Below are 16,448 nucleotides of genomic sequence, written 5' to 3' on the forward strand. Positions count from 1 at the left end.
CGAAACGGGCAAATTCAAAGACTGATACAAGCAGTTTTGTCAACGTGAAGGAACTCCAATTGATTTGTTTACGTGATTAGAGTAATTTTATCCAATATATGTACAGGCCACCCCATGATGCTTGATACTGTTACATCTGCCGACCTTGACTCCACCCATGAGACAAAACTACACGCCTTCAGACTACGAAGTGGATTGATATTCAAGCTTGTTCTCCAGAAAGAGGCAATTGCCAAGTTTTTTCGCATCTTCTCCAGCTTGAGTATGGCTTCATAGTGAGTCCGATACCGCTCCATTAGGTACTCAATCGCTGGTGGGCCTCAGCGAAACTGACTCAGCGCCCAGAAGGTGCACATGACCCTTTATCCATCGACCCATATTGCACATCATCGGGAACTCACCAATTGCAAGCATCAATTCGAGTCGGAGCTCGAAGCTCAGTTGCTCAGTTGCCCTCAATGGGTTCTCGGGTCTTCTGCAATCTACCTCTAGACGTGAGCCCCCATATGGTAGGTAGATTTACACGTCACGGCTTGCCACTCATAGCACGCCTTTCTTCGTCACCCCAACAGAAATGGAATCCGCTTCGTTCTCGAAACACCGAAAGGAAGTCATTCAGAGGTCTCATGATCATTGTTATTACTCCGTTATAGGACCGAACTCATGAATAATTCTGACGGTCGGTTTCCTAAATGACAACTATCCGTAACTCCATAGGATTACGCAACACCATGCATGCCCTGCCCCAGAGTCGGAGCTTTGTAAATATTCGATTTAGTAGATGTTACCACAAAATAGAACACGTACACCGCGCAGCTTCCTTCTTTTCTGTGAGGGTCAAGACTGATATCTAGCCAGAGATGTCTTGTTCTTCACACCGTCCAAGACCTCCATGGAACTTTCGAGATCCTCCTCACGAGTGCTTGGGCTCTACAATGGCCTACACAGAGCACGATAATCAAAGTGTGCTCAAATAGTTTCCAATCTTTCCATGTTGACATCAAGGCGAGAGCTATCCTTGCCTTCTCCATCACCGCTGCGACCTTCGATATGCCTGTTTTAAACATTTGAACAACAGATAGGTATCATGTAAGAACTCTAGAGCTCTTGGCCTATTCATCCACTCAACTACAAGGGACTTACAACCGACCGCAAATTGTCAAACTCTTGTCAAATTAATATATGTTGGTTGCCTTTCTTTTTCTCCCCTTGTCGTTATACGACGTCTAATGCACCTCTTTGCTCATCGTAGGAAAAAAATAAAAAAGATATAAGAAAACTCGTCGGTCTGCGCCTGGATAATACAATTGCAGTTTCATCTTTGTCCCTAAGAAAATACCCACTCTGCGTAATCAAACATTTGTCGGTTTCCTCTCGAATCCTCATACCACCTGTGTAAATCGTGATGTCAAATGCCCAGCTCCCTAACGATGGCCCATTTTCGAGAATTCGTTCTGGTAACGCAGCTTAAAGCCGTTGCACAGCGCTCGCATGTCAGGGTATTGATAACCCTTAAGCTCGAAGCCTTGTGGGATAGCGCGCACCGGCAGCGCAATGACCTTGGCTGCTCTACTGGCCTTAAAACACAACCAGAAATACCCAGGATGTTTCGTGTCGATGCAGAAAGCGTACGCAGATCGATTGGGGTTGGCATCGATGTAAGTCGTTAGCCATTTTTCTACGAGCTCAGTTAGTATCATGCAGATGTACTTCCATACGGTGTGAGGACTTACCTGTCTCTCCCCGAGATCGGTTCTGGTACTTGTCGTGACGCATCAACTCCTCCACCTTGCGCGCCATAGCCTTGACGTGCTCGACGATCAATTCGTCCAGGTCGGTGTACGTATACTTGCCGCCAACACGTAGCAGTTTACCCACCGAGAACTCGGTCTCTTTTTGCATCTCAAGGACGTCGATGTGTTGGTACACACCGTCTGCAACCTTCCAAGTAACCGCCAGGTGATCGTTGCCCTTGGACGAAGGTCGAATTATGACCTCGCCGTTTGGCTGAGATCCGAGGAATTCTTCGGCTTGGAGACCGTTGAAGGGCTTGAAATTAGGGTGCTTGACGACACGCTGGGTGCGTCCGGTTGTCTTGTCCTTCTCCCGCAGCTCTTCCTTATCAGCGGCTTCCAGAGCATAATCCCATCCATCCCGGCCGAGGTTGATGGGCCGTTTGTAAGGAACACGCAGAGCATCCTCACGCATGGACAACTTCGCCATGAAGTCCTTGTAGTTGATGTCCAGAATCTTAGCTTGCGCTGTCTGTCCAGAGCTCAGGACCTCCTTGATCGATGATCGGTGGCTAACCTCATGGCCCTCAATTCGGCCCTCGATACCACAGTCAAGTTTGACGATGGCGAAGTCCTCCTTGACAACCCGCACGTTGACGGGAACAATCATGCCCTCGCAAAGGGTATGTTTGGTCTCACCAGTGAACATGGTGAATATTTCTGACGGTGACAAGAGAGCAAAGTTTCTTCGAAGTTCTTCGTAAGGGGCCTGGAGTTCGGCACGGATCGTCTCCAAAGTAGCTCGCTTGCGTTGGCTGTAGTTGCTCTCCAATTGCTCTGCATACTCCTCCAGTACTAGCTCGTTGACCTTGTCCTGTTCATCCTGCTTGAAAAGCTTGCGGACAATAGCTCCAGGTCCGTTCTCGTCCGTTTCAGCCTTGACATCTTCCTCATCAAGTTCTAAGGCATCGGCAGCCATCTTTCGGCCCAGTTCGTAATCCTCGGGATGAACTCGTGTGTTGTCCAGTGGATCAGACGATGGGTTGGTAGCCTCGTACTCGATGAAGAGGAAACTTGCACAGTTGTTCCAAACTCTGGGGCCCACAACGGGCAATTTTCCACTATCCGGATCACCGACGAGTTCATCTCTTGTGCCCACAGCGCCGCCGTTGGCGTTGATGGCTTTGATAACGCTTGTAGCCTTTCGAGGTCCCAATCCAGAAACATAAGGCAGGAGGTTGGCAGTGTACGTATCGTTCATAGCCTCGTTGATGTCCACACCGCAGAGGTTGACCATGTCTACCATGGCTGAGTCCAGATATTTAGCCAGCTTGTCCGCAGGGAGGAGGTTCTGACATGGGTGGTAAGAAAGCGAGGCAACGTCCTTGCCGAGAGCTGCGTATTCCTTCATAGGGTTCTGCATGTATCGCGCCAGGGCGACGCAGTACCTCGTGATGGGATTCAGGCTTGGGTGCTCGGCCAGGGCACGAGGGCTGTCCTTGTACAAGCGAGCAACCTCGTCATTCACTACGACAACCTCCAAAGGCTCCGTTCTATAGTCATTGGTGTCGGGGTCCTCGAACTCGGGTCCCATAAGACCCTTCTCGTTGACCAGGCTTTCCAAGTCACGCACCAGCTTGGTCGATTCAGCAGACCAACCGCTAACACCAATCACATCAGGTCGACGGCGCTTCACGAGTTCTTCAAACTCTTCTCGCTGGCGTTCATCTCGAGCGAGGTTTCCTAGCTTGCCTTGTTCAATCACTCGTCCATCTTCTTCTACCCACGCCCAGCAAATTGGATCGCGAGCGGGATCAGCCATGCCATTGGAAAGAACCAGGACGCGGGGGGTAGTGCCCAGGATCATGCCCTTGGGCTTGTAGGGTGCTTGGTCAAGTCGCTTAGCGTATTCCTCTCGGCACATCTTGAGGACCTCATCTTGGCAGAAAGTGCGGATGACCTCCTTGACATTCTTTGCAATAATTTTCTCCAATTTAGGATAAGCAAGGTCCAGTACCTTCTTGCGTTCTTCTCGCCACTGCTCAGCTCGATCACTGAAGTTCTCGGATTCGAACTCCTGGTAAAGCTGTCGTCGGAAACCATATCGATCAGGCATATCGAGCTTGATAGTAACAAGTCCTTCCTCTTCAGCCTTCATCATCTTCAAGAAGAGCTCTGGTTGATGAACTAGATCGGCGATAGCTTGGTTTTGAAGATACTTGATCTCATAGTAGGGATGAGAGTCATCAATCCTGCGCAGCCCCTTTTCAGTTCGGCGGCAGCTGATCTCGGCGGCCTGATAGTATGAGTTGCGGAAATGTTTGCGCATCCTTGGGCTGGAAAACAGCTCCTCCGAGTACATCTGTCGAGCTGCACTGATGACCTGATCGCCTGTGCTAAAAACATCATCGATCAGACTATCCGCCAAGTCCATGGGATATTGTGCGTCATCATCAGGCGTAATCTTCTTTCCGTGTCGAAGGGCATTCTTGGCGAGTTGGTCTGCTGAGATGCCGTAGGCGCGGACAAAGCTGTACGCCTTACCTTGGCGAACTCTCTCCAGTAGGTTGGATTTAGAACCTGGCCGCTTAGTCAACGACAGATTACCAGCCATGGCAGCGAGATCCTTTAACTGGGGGCCATATTGGAAATGTAGGTAATCCTGCAAATCTTGGAGTTCCTCCATGGTCGTCGCCTCAGGAATCATCTCGTCCACCATTGCATCGTTGATTTGCATCCCCTTCAGGTTCTCGACCGTCTTCTCGAGGGCATTCCTCTTATCCACGAAAGATCGAAATTTGATATCCAATTCCAAGATTTTCCACAAATCATCCTGGTTAAGCAATTTGTCTGCGCTAATAACGTATTCTGGCGCATCAGGATCATCGCGATTCGGGTTCCGTGTCTTGCGGGTATGAAGCAGATAATCTTTGCGGTGCTGGAACACATATGGTACCTCGACCTCGTCGACGATAAAGAACTCGAGGACTTTGCCCACAGCCTTGCCAAAAGGGCTCTGCAGATCGGGGGCAAGACCCTTCTTCGGCCACAGCTGGTTGGTGATCCAGCGTGCTTCCTCCCTGAACTGTTCTGCCGTGAGCTGCAGGCTCTTAAAGGTCTTTCGGTCGATTTGGAATCGCTCGGGCTCGTCAGTGAACCGAATTTCGTTGTCTTCGTCGGTCAGAAGCTTCTCCTTCAGTTGGGAAGGCTCGAACACATCCTTCAATTCAATCGTTTGTTCTTCTCTCTCTCGATCCTCCTCCTCTTCTTCCATCTGCAGTGCCCAGTCGTATTCTTCACCGTTGCCGAAGATGGCCTCCATATCATCCAAGGCATCCTTATCCAGGTTGGCAGTGTCGGCGATGTTTCCAATGACGCGGTCTCTGGGTCGGGCAACCTCGGCATCTTCCCGTTGTTGTTCCAACTCTTCAGGATCATCGGGAAAGTCCTCCTCGATGAAATCGTCAAACTCGTCCGCTTGGCGGTAGGACGATCTGTTATTATACGCTCGTTGTTCGCCTGCATCGTCTTCTTCATCGGAAAAGATGTCATCTAAGCCACGGCGCTGATTGCCTCGATCTTCATCGCGGGTACCACGCTTGAGGCGCTTGAACTTGGACTAAATTTGGAAAAGTCAGGGGCACTGTCGGGTTAGGTAGCTCTGCTGGCTTCGAAGAGGACTTACCTGTGTCTGAGGTTTAGGCCGCTCGCCAAACTGTTCACCGATCAAATCGAGATCGTCTTCGTCTAGCTGTGCTTCCGTTTCGCGGTCGCGATGCTCTCGTTTTCGTTTGTGGATGGGTCGCACGTCGGCATCGGACTCGCCGCCTTCGTCCTCGTCATCTTCGTCAACGATAAATCCTTCGCGAATCTAGAAAGAAATATTAAAAGCTATCCAATTGGCAATGATCCATAAGCTGACCTTGCGAGCTTCCTCTTCATCGTCGTCATCTTCTTCCTCTTCACTAGAGTCTTCAACCGCATTCTTCTGTCTGCGCTGTCCGCCACCCTCATCGAATGACTCATCATCTTCCTCATCATCTAGCTCGGCTTCGCCAGAGATCAAGTCGCGCATGCTATTGCTCATCTCGGCGATTTGCGATGCTGCCGCGCAGGCAACAAAGCTTTCTTTATATGCTTTAGTTGTAAATAATCGGGGTGTGGCGGCCAAGTGAATAGAGAAGCGGTCTGTTGGCTCTCAATGTTGATGTTTGGAAGAGAGAGAAAAGAATGAAGGAAGTGACTTTTAGAATTATAAAAATCTAAAGTCTAAAACTTTAGATTGCTTTCCTTGAAAGCTGATTGTCTTTGGGAATTTTTGGCGATGCGCTGCAGAGCGAGCTACACGTGCAGCCTTGTCGCGCCCGACAGGGATGACGGAGCGGTAGGAGAATATTCCGGTTCCGCTTCCGAGTTACATAATCATAATTTGCGAGCGCAGGCCGATGGATACTTTTTATTCTTGACAAGACTGCATGAATACAGTATTAATCGCTACCAACACGCGAGTCATGTCTTTGTATGCATTCACCTCTATGTACGTATAGTATTTACTAATGTAGTCATCTTGCCTATCTTATGTTTCACATCATGCTGTTTGCATTACGAGCTTCAAAGTTTGGCTAAGATACAACTTCTATTTAAGTCATTATATCACTACAATTACCACGGACTTCAAAACCTAACATGATGTCGTCAAAACATCATGTTTCCCCCTAGCTTAAAACACCTTGGTGTAAAGTTGGTTGGTTATCTGATCGTTTTACACGCTGTCTGGCTCTCTCGGAGCTCAGCTTCCTTGAGTTGGTGGTCCAAGTGCCAACTCGCAGTTGTCTGAATCGTTCAGTGTCTGATCTATCGTCCGTTTTTATGCTGTCTTTACCTCTTGCTCCATAGAGCCATGCCCCCAATTCCAACCAAGCATTTGTCGTTTCTCACGCGTTCTATATAGCGATTGTTGTGACAACGACAATTGGTGGGACTCAAGTACGGGTTTCGACATGTCGTATTAGGCACTGGACTAATGAACTATTACCCTACCATGGATGCTTCCCTCTCTATCTTATCAAAGCTTTGAGTTGATAGTTGTGTGGAGATCGAAGCGTGGATCGTCTCAAGTATCTAGCATATAGCCAGTCAACGCATCGTCTCCTGGCTTGGGTTTGGCTTCTCCTGAGCTTGATCGTCTCTTTAAGTACGGTACGGCAGGTACCTAGGAAGGTATAATTACTCCCTGTTATGGATGATGAGTGAATGTTTGCCTCCACGACCTCCCCAGGCCTCCCCTTGGCGAATGAGTGGCCCACTAGATTTCAGGTACGGATACATCCATAATTTCAAAATCCGCCGGGCGAGCAGTTGTTTCGTTACAACTCCTGATCTCTCCAGGGTTATAAAAAGGTCTTGTTTCCATCGTCAGATTCTCCTCTTCTTCGCCCCCCCTTTTCTCTCTCTCCAGGTTTGCCGCCCAGTGTAGTGTCGTCGTCCTTTGATGCCCGTTTGATTTGCGCCTCCAACTCCCTGGCAGCGCAAGTCCAGCCACTCCCGTCACGTTGTCGCTGGCTAGACCCCGCCCTCCACTGTCCACTGTCCGCGCCTAACCAGCCAAAAGTTGTGAAAGAGACAGGGACAACTCCCCCATTCATCATCTTCAGCGGCTCTTTTTGCCTTGACACATACGACCCGATCATATCTGGTAGAAAGGAACATTTCGGATTCTTTCCACTTCATCCCATCGATCGCCCCTGGGATCTTCATCTCTTGGCGACCGAGTCTAGGCCTCCTATTCCCACTACGGCCCGAGAACGACCCATCTCAACATCGGACGGGTCAAGATAGCGATCGACTCCTTTTCTGATCCGCTCAGTCACGACGATAACTTTGTGCGACGCGACCTGAGCATCATTCAGCTTAAGCCCCAGAAACATTCTTCCGTCCTGAATTTTTCCCCACGAACGACATCTTTAGCGCCCGGCTCGCCCAAGCCTAATCAACCTTTCGGTCTCATTACCTGACGTCCGACCTTGCTCCAACAGTTCCTCTCACTCCTCGAACGAGCGCTGCCCCTCGTTCTCTTCTCAAAATGTCCGATCCTTTTGCCCCGCGCTCTATGAAGCGCAAGAACGTCAAAGGTCTCGCCCTGAAAGCAGCTGCCCCTCGACCCCCGCCTACCGCCGAGACCAGCAACCATGAATACAGTGGAAGCCAGGATGCTGGTAGAGATGAGCAACTAGAAATTGGTATTGAATACAAACTGGACTTGCGACCTGAGGATCTCGAAATCCTCAAGGAACTAGGGTCTGGTAATGGTGGTACCGTCAGCAAAGTCAAGCACATTACAACCGGGACTGTTATGGCTCGCAAGGTATGGCTCCTTTTTTGCAGATATCGAGATCCTACTAACAAGTTACTAGGTAATTCATGTTGAAGCCAAGCGAGAGATACGGAAGCGAATCGTCCGAGAGCTTCAAATTATGCATGGATGTCATTCAGACTATATCGTGACATTCTACGGCGCCTTTCTAACTCCGAACAACGATGTGATCATGTGTATGGAGTATATGGACGTTGGGTGAGTACAAACAAAGAATGCTGAAATTGATATGGTGGTTAATGAGAAACTAGTGCTCTCGACCGAGTCTCCAGGGTCTTTGGTCCCGTACGAGTTGATGTTTTGGGCAAGATTGCTGAAGCCACTTTGGGTGGCTTGACATACCTTTACACAAAGCACCATATCATGCATCGTGATATCAAACCTTCCAATATTCTGGTCAATTCGAGGGGTGGAATCAAGCTTTGTGACTTTGGAGTCTCCGGTGAGCTTGTCAATTCTATCGCTGATACTTTTGTTGGAACTTCCACCTACATGGCCCCTGAAAGAATTCAGGGTGAAAAGTATACGGTCAAGTCCGATGTCTGGAGTTTCGGCCTCAGCATTATGGAACTCGCTATTGGCAAGTTTCCTTTTGCGGCTAGTGAGCAGGTATCGGACGGTGACTTCGCTCCTGCGGGCATCCTGGACTTGTTGCAGCAGATTGTTCACGAGCCAGCTCCGAAGCTACCTAAGAGCGATGCTTTCCCTAGTATCCTTGATGATATGATTCAGAAATGTCTTTATAAGGAGCCTGAGCGTCGACCGACTCCCCAAGAGCTCTTCGTAAGACGCCTCTCATCATTAACTCTGAGCTCTGTGCTAATCTATTCAGGACCGCGATCATTTTGTACAAGCCGCCAAGCGTACGCCGGTTGATCTTAGGGAGTGGGCTGTTGGTATGATGGAACGTGACAACAGGAAATCGCATCTGGCCCCCCAGCTCTCTCCTTCGACCCAAGACCTCCTTCGCTCGAGCGATTCTCCTACCCAATCTCAGCAGGCTCAGGCTCAAGCTCAAGCTCAACCTGAAGAGCGCTCTCATACTCCCACTTCTGGCGAGATCCCTATTGGCGGTGCTGGTATTACCTCTCCTCGCGATCAATATGGCTCCAGCCAAAGCCGATCACCACCTCGAAACGGATACGGCTCTTCCCGAACACCAGCTCCCGCACATCCTGGACTGGGATCCAGAGTTGTTACGACAAATTCCATCCCTAAGGTTCCGGGTTACCCTGAAAATGTCGGTCCCGCGAGCGCAAACGCGACAACTTTTAGTCTACCTGTCCGGCCAGCTCCCCCAGGTGGCCCTCTGCCGCCAGCTCCACCTCGAAAAGAAACTCCTGATGAGTTGCGAAGAGAGAACAGGAGACAGGCAACTTTCGGTTTGCCGCCCAACCCAGGCTACGGCATACAGTAGTCAGTCTGCATTTCTGTTGTTCACAGAGGCCTGACTGAATCCCTGACAATTACCTTGACGAACATATTTGGGACAACAGCCCATCCTTGAAAGTCATTTAGCATATTACATCGGCGCACTGTTTTGAAACCTTTGTCGTGGTCTCTGGCCAGATCACTGTACTTGAATCGTCACATATTCTGTATTGAACTCAGGGCACTGTCTATTTCATCTGCAGAGAAGACCACTCTTGTTGATCCCGGTTCTAGAATTTGTCTGCTGTCTGGCACTGGGTGGGTGGTGATGTAGAGCAGGAATTGGGCTCGTGTAAGAAATCTAAATAAAATGAAAACTCATTTGAGCAGCTACTATCCGAGTCGCTTTACTTGCTAAGAGATACTATAAATATTCCACACTAAACAAGCTTGTGGAAGGTCACAGTCATGGTTTTTTACCCGGAACTGACTTCTCTGCCCACGAAACCATCCTCGAGGATGCCAACGAGCTCATCCAACGTAGTAATGACCAAGTCGGTATGTGCATGCTCCGCAAGGGGCCGGTTCACATCATTCACGAGCAGTACAGTAGCTGCGCCCGCCCTTCTGCCCGCTGTCATGTCGTCGATGGAGTCGCCTACCATGATGAGTCCACTGGCATCTCCTTCACCAGCCTCATCCTTCAGACCCCAGTCTTTGGCGATGTGTAGAATGCCAGCAGGGTCAGGCTTGGGAGGGCGAAAGTCTCGTGTAACAATGGGATGGAAACGGGAGCCCTCAAGAAACTTCTCCATGAGATTTTGAACAGGAACGTCAAAGTTGCGGGTGCATATTGCCTTGGGAATGGCGTTGGCGTCGAGGTAAGCCATAAGAGTCATGAGACCGGGCTGAGGAGTTTGAGTCTCCATGGCTTGTCGTTCAATGTTGCGGATAGACTCGAGAGCACCTGTCTGCTCAGATTTTGGGAGAGTATCGATATGTTCAAGGATGTCTGTCGTTTTGTTGATTCCTAGCACATCTCTCATTTCCTTGAACATGTAGGTCTGAGGCTCGCTGCGAGAATGTTAGTGATAAGTTTGGCACACTGACTTGTTGATTTCTGAATGGATTCCATCCTTTCAATCAAGTAGGAGGGACTCTCTGTCTTAATAATTCATATTGATCAGAATAGACGACTTGGAAATCAAGATGTCTTTGAGCCTTATGCAGGGTAGGTAGGGGAGTGTAGATCTTACCAGAGTGTGCCATCCATATCAAATACCACGCCTCGAAGACTTGGAGTGCCATTAGGAAGTTTATGGCTTCCCTTCCTGAGTGGTATGAAACGCTTCGGGGATGACGATGTCATGATGGAAACGACACGGCGTAGCATAGGGCTGAGTTGGGGAAGTGTGAAGATACTGTAGAATCTAGTGGGGAATGAATAGCGTGGGTTTGACGTTTTCTGAGGATCTGAGGAGTATTACTCGAATATGAAGAATTTCCTGATTCTATTATTTTGAATCTTGAGATTGGAAGCAGTTGATAAGGACAATGAGTGAGTGCTTTGATTCAGAGATGACGCTCTCACTTTGGGAGTGGAGACGAGTAGAATCCGGGGCTAAGAGTAGGTACAGTAGCATTTATCCAGCCACGATCTGTCTTCCATATTACGTGCATCGTGATTGATACCTAGCATTTACCCTGTAAATAAACAAATTTCATGGATTGACCAAGAAGTCGAGAGACCTGGATCATATCTGGTTCAGTCCTGTTATCAATATATTTTTAACGCGACCTCTAACTGAGTGCCTAGGTAGCCTAGTTGCTTGATTTCCTCACCAAAGCCATCATTTCGTATTCATCGAGCCCGGCTTCGGTTCCTTGCCTTTTCTCAACAACTGCAAATTGCCCATCGAAGCAAGACTCGAAAACCTCCCAGTCAGCCATTGGGCCTAGCCAGACGATGACTTGCACGTTCAGTCCTTCACGCGCAATAGCCTTCATGTAATCAAGAATCAAGGCTGGCTGGCGTGGATAGACAAACATTAGCGATGTCACATCGGGATCCTGCAATCTCGACACAACGTCCCAACTACCACGGACGGTGTAAATGGCTTGTTCTGGAAGATATTTGTTGACAGCGTCTTTACCAGCCTGTTGAACTTCCACACCCTCCACGTTACAAGAAGCAATGCCAGTGTCGGAGTTATCTTGTTGATGTAGCAGAAGAGCTTCGAGCAAACCGGACCCGCTTCCAATGGAAAGCACAGTTGGCTTATCTTTGTGTTTTGAAATAGTAGTTCTGGAGAATATGTCTGATAAAATATCGAGCAGTTTTGTCGACAGTGCAAGACAGCAGTCTGGAAATCGCACCGGTGCTGCGTTTGGGTTGAGTTTAGGATGATCCATCGTCAGATTTTAAGTGTAAAGGAACTTTTGTGGCTGTTTGTATATGGCTTCTCTTCAGATCAAGCTTCTTATTGAGTGAGGTGATAGAATTTCTTCAGGCTAGAGATCTAAGGCTACCTAGTGGGTACTGTACTCCAGCCGTGGAAGTTTAATCAGGACGATATGTTTATCTCGCCTAGCCCAAAAGCTTTATTATATCCTGATCAGGACGAAAGAATAAGATATTTCTTCATTAATACAGAGGTTGTACCATGAAAACAACGAATTTGACCAAGATCGACCACCAATAGGAGAGAGATGACTGTCAGTATTAGATATCTTAGTAAGTGCATTGCCTTCTCTTGATTAACCGAGTTCTGCTTTATAAGAGAACTCAGTACTGTTCGCGTTCGAGATTTGCTTTCAATATCCATGTGTAGAGTAGATCATCTTTCAGTTTCACCTGACCAGTGACTTGGACGCTTCGGATCACACGATGAAGATGGTGATAAGTGAATCAATAAAATCCGTTCTATTGAAATATCAACCTGGTTGGATGATATTCTTTCTTGTCCCTGTTGATCTCATGACTAGCCACGAGCTAAATCGGTTGGACAACTAGAGCTAGGTACCTATCCCAGGTGTTGTCACTGCATCTTGAATCCTGAGACCCAGCTCAGGAACGTTCCAACGGGCGCAACCGTCAAGGTGCATGTATGGAGCTCACTAGAACTTGCCTTAAAACTGGACTCGTAAAGAGCTCTTTGGCCAATGACAGAACATTTAGCGACCTGATAGCTACCTACCTTAGTAGCTTCATGATCCACTCTAGCTGGGGTGCATGCTCGGCGTCATCCTGATCCTTGCAGTAAATTGTTTCCGTCCATTTGTTCCATCTCCATCCTACCATCCACGTCCAACGACATCCTTCCATTCAATCTCTCTCTGTTTTGTACAACCAGAAACAGCGTATACATCAAGAACCGCCCGCCCGCCTCTCTTACAACCACCGCTGCCTTATTGAACCTCTGTTACACACCCACCACCGTCTTTCGTTATGGAGCTCTGAAATTCAAGAGAATGAAGCGCGCCAGAATACCAAGACACGACTCTCGAGACGAGTACTATCCGAAAATACAGCCATGAGTTCCGCTACAAGCTCTTCAAATATGGCATGGCCACCTAAGAGACGCCCATCCCAGCGAACGGTATGAACCCTTTGTGTATAAAGGTCATGGTGGCGCCCATGGTTAATATTTGATACGTTGGGCAGAAATTGAGAAACGGAACCTTTATCATACCCAGCACTGGCGAGCGATCGAGACAAGAGTTCTCGTTACGTACTTCCACCAATACAACCTCTGCTAGTGATAACGATAACAAACCGAAATTCCATACTTTTGACGAGGCCGAGTCGATTACAGACCGCCTACAGATCATCACACAAAACATTAAAACCGCCTTTGTCCTAGTTTGGCTATGGCTACACACCGAAGAGGGACACGGAGTCCTCAAATGCGTCCTTGCCTATGTCCTCGGTAGTCTGGGCACCTTCTTCCCGCCTATGACATCTTTTCTTGGCAACAGAGATGGAAAACATGTTTCAGCTACTATTACTGTATATTTTCACCCAGCACGAACCGTTGGTTCCATGCTTGAGGCGTCCGTGATAGCATTTGTTGCTGTGTTCTACGCCGAAACCGTGTCATTACTTTCAATGGGTATAGCTGTTACTATGCGAACTCAGTTTGGGCTGACTGCTGCCGCCCATGCTCTTATCCTTATTGTTTGCATTGGTGGAGGCCTGGGTTTCGTCGGTTGGGTCAAGCAGAGGCTTAACAGCCCTCTCGTCAACGTTGGCTCTACCTTGGCTTCTATTGCAATCATTTCCGTGATTACAAAAGAAGAGAGCGTCCAAGGAGGTTACTTTGACGACGACAAGATTGTTCAGGTTTTGAAGCTGCTTCTTGTTGGTATCACTTGCACTTTTGCTGTCAACTTACTGCTTTGGAGGGTTTCAGCCAGACGAGTCCTCCGAAATTCCATAATGACCGCCAATAGCTCTCTTGGCGATAAGCTGTCGTCTATCACAAAGGGTTTCCTCAGTGGTACCGAAGATGAATTCTGGACGAACGAGTACAGTCGTGTTTCTGCCCGGTACAACGCTGCATATGCAACTATGAACTCAACTCTCCGCGAAGCTAAATTCGAGTATTACTTTCTTGGCCGAGAATTATTTTATCCACTTGACAAGCGTCTGTCCAGATCCGTTGAGACACTCTCCCAGGCTCTGGGAGGACTGCGCAGTGCTCTGGAAACCCAATTCACTCTCCTCAGAGAGGTCCCTAATTTTGAAGATTCTTTCCCTTCACCCAGGAGCGCCGGACTTACACCGACTTTCACGAGGGCTATCACTGCCTACTTAGAGGATGGGGGCCAAAGACTGTCTGACATTGATGAGTCTGGCGAGAGTGAAGAAGAACGGCAAGCCACGAGGAACAAGTCAGACTCTGCGTTGATGGCGGCCCCTGCTTTCCAAGAGCCCTCAGACATATTCGCTCTCTTCATTGACATGCTTGGCCCCTCGATCAAGTCACTTGCTCATACACTCTCGGAGATTCTGCGTGAACCGGCTTTTGGCAAAGATCCAAATCGAGATGTTACCGTGAACGAACAGTTGAGGGAGAGTCTTCGCGACGCTCTCAATCTCTACAATAATGCGAGATCAGAATCTTTGGAGGAGCTTTACCGTACCATAGAATTTGGGCGAGCTCGTTCCGAAAAGATCCAAGCAGACATTGAAGAAGTTGCTGCTGCCTGTGGACACTTTTCTTTCAGTCTACAGGCTGTTGCTGATGAAACCGATGCATATCTGGACGTGTTGGAAGATGTTAAGTACACCACCGAGACCGCATCGCGTTCTTGGGGCTGGCTCAAGTTTTGGCGGCGCTTCAACCGTTCTAAATCTTCGAACAAGGATGCGATTGAGGATCCGGAGCGCGAGACTTTGATTCAAAAGCCACCCGTACCCAGACTACGAAAATCACAAATGCCCAAGGGCATTCCCGACACGATGGTAGTGCGACGAGACACCTTCAATTGGGATGCTGCTCCCCAAGCCAGTAAGATCAAGAGGAGATTCGCCCAGAAGATGCTCCAGACTTCTCGGTTCATTGTCCGGGAGGATATTCTCTTTGGTATCAAGGTTGGTATTGGTGCCCTTCTTTGGGCGATGCTTGCGTTCATACCAGGGACAAGACCTATTTACCAGAAATGGAGAGGTGAATGGGGTCTTCTATCCTTTATGATTGTCGCTGCAATGACAACAGGTTCGGCAAATACTACCGGAACCGCCAGATTTAAAGGTACTATTATCGGTGCAACCTTTGCTGTGGTTTGCTGGACAGTCAGCCAGGGCAATGCCATTGCCCTTGTGTGCTTGGGAGGCCTTGTGGCTTTGTTCAACTTCTATGTGATTTTGGTCATCAAAAAGGCACCCTTGGGTAGAATTGCTCTCCTTGCATACAACGTGAGCACCCTGTATGCGTACAGTATCTCGCAGGATGTTGACGATGATGATGACGACGAAGGAGGTGCCAACCCCCTGATCTTTGACATTGTCTGGCATCGAGTGATTGCCGTGACCTTAGGCATCATCTGGGGCATAGTTGTTTGCCGATTACTCTGGCCGATTTCTGGTCGAAAGAAATTTCGTGAGGGACTATCAGTCCTGTATCTTCAGATGGGTCTCATCTGGAAGCGTGGCCCCCTTACGGTGTCGCTTCAGAAGGACAGCACGCACAACACCCTTGACTATATGCGAGAGGGTGAGCAGGCGGCTCTTCAACGATATGGTAAGTCTATACACACGCTGTCATAATGCACGTGCTAACTTTGCTGCAGCATTTAAGCTTGCGAGCCTTCGGACTGCGGCGAAGTCGGAGTTTGAACTTCGAGGTCCCTTCCCAGATGCAGCGTATGGGCGTATTATGCGCTCTACTAAAAACATGCTTAACGGATTTTATGCTATGCGTCTTATTGCATCGAAACGAAATGGATTGACCGAGGGTGAGCGAGCCCTATTAGAGTATACGAGTACAGAAAGAGCTCTTCTTTGCCAGCGCATCTGCCATGTTTTCCAGGTAATTGCGTCATGCGTCATGCTGGAATACCCTTTGACAGATGCTATCCCTACGGTTGAGAACAACAAGGATCGACTTCTGGGCAAGATTTACCAATTTCGAAAGGAGCATATGAGTGCAGATCTTCTAGGCGACGAGTCCCCTCTTGCTATCCAGGAGAGCGACTACGCGCTGCTATACGCATACACGCTTGTGACATTACAGGTTGCGGCGGAGTTGAACAAGGTGAGAGCGGAGATTGAGAGCCTTTATGGAGTATTGCACGAGGAGGCGTTACTGTTGCAGTGAGTAAAGAATGGCCGCTGAAAAGAGTTGTCGGTCGTTTCTTGAGCCATAATTTAACTCTATGATTACTGGAGTGACGGACTGTGCGATCATGTCTTACATCTCAGTAGATAGATCAACAATACGAACGGCGTTCTTGATTAGGAACTTGAA

At 48.6% G+C, this 16,448-nt stretch overlaps 5 protein-coding genes across 5 annotated transcripts; 2 read left to right on the forward strand and 3 right to left on the reverse strand.

The window, feature by feature from the left end:
- Window positions 1-1,245: 1,245 nt before the first annotated feature.
- Window positions 1,246-6,024, reverse strand: B0J16DRAFT_72406 (transcription elongation factor SPT6). The gene is made up of 4 exons (XM_046134373.1): window positions 5,656-6,024; window positions 5,419-5,604; window positions 1,734-5,352; window positions 1,246-1,678 (listed from the first exon to the last, which is right to left on the reverse strand). Exons 1-4 carry the CDS (start codon window positions 5,818-5,820, stop codon window positions 1,425-1,427), a joined length of 4,224 nt encoding a protein of 1,407 aa, XP_045987065.1. The 5' UTR covers window positions 5,821-6,024; the 3' UTR covers window positions 1,246-1,424.
- A 1,595-nt stretch (window positions 6,025-7,619) lies between these two features.
- B0J16DRAFT_72419 (kinase-like domain-containing protein) lies at window positions 7,620-9,738 on the forward strand. The gene is made up of 4 exons (XM_046134374.1): window positions 7,620-8,097; window positions 8,147-8,304; window positions 8,358-8,889; window positions 8,939-9,738. Exons 1-4 carry the CDS (start codon window positions 7,816-7,818, stop codon window positions 9,521-9,523), a joined length of 1,557 nt encoding a protein of 518 aa, XP_045987066.1. The 5' UTR covers window positions 7,620-7,815; the 3' UTR covers window positions 9,524-9,738.
- Window positions 9,739-9,953: 215 nt separating this feature from the next.
- B0J16DRAFT_316833 (HAD-like domain-containing protein) lies at window positions 9,954-10,846 on the reverse strand (the record flags this gene model as incomplete). The annotated part of the gene is made up of 2 exons (XM_046125332.1): window positions 9,954-10,551; window positions 10,734-10,846. The coding sequence occupies 2 exons, from the start codon at window positions 10,844-10,846 to the stop codon at window positions 9,954-9,956; spliced, it is 711 nt and encodes a 236-aa protein (XP_045987067.1).
- Window positions 10,847-11,169: 323 nt separating this feature from the next.
- Window positions 11,170-12,370, reverse strand: B0J16DRAFT_334578 (uncharacterized protein). The gene has a single exon (XM_046126967.1). It carries the CDS (start codon window positions 11,887-11,889, stop codon window positions 11,299-11,301), a length of 591 nt encoding a protein of 196 aa, XP_045987068.1. The 5' UTR covers window positions 11,890-12,370; the 3' UTR covers window positions 11,170-11,298.
- Window positions 12,371-12,687: 317 nt separating this feature from the next.
- B0J16DRAFT_334579 (Fusaric acid resistance protein-like-domain-containing protein) lies at window positions 12,688-16,435 on the forward strand. Its single transcript, XM_046126968.1, has 3 exons — window positions 12,688-13,076; window positions 13,142-15,722; window positions 15,772-16,435. The coding sequence occupies exons 1-3, from the start codon at window positions 13,011-13,013 to the stop codon at window positions 16,296-16,298; spliced, it is 3,174 nt and encodes a 1,057-aa protein (XP_045987069.1). The 5' UTR covers window positions 12,688-13,010; the 3' UTR covers window positions 16,299-16,435.
- Window positions 16,436-16,448: the final 13 nt, after the last annotated feature.

Source organism: Fusarium flagelliforme (genome assembly GCF_020744385.1).
Source record: "Fusarium flagelliforme strain FIESC 12 MPI-CAGE-AA-0113 chromosome Unknown B0J16scaffold_2, whole genome shotgun sequence".
Lineage (NCBI taxonomy): Eukaryota > Fungi > Ascomycota > Sordariomycetes > Hypocreales > Nectriaceae > Fusarium > Fusarium flagelliforme.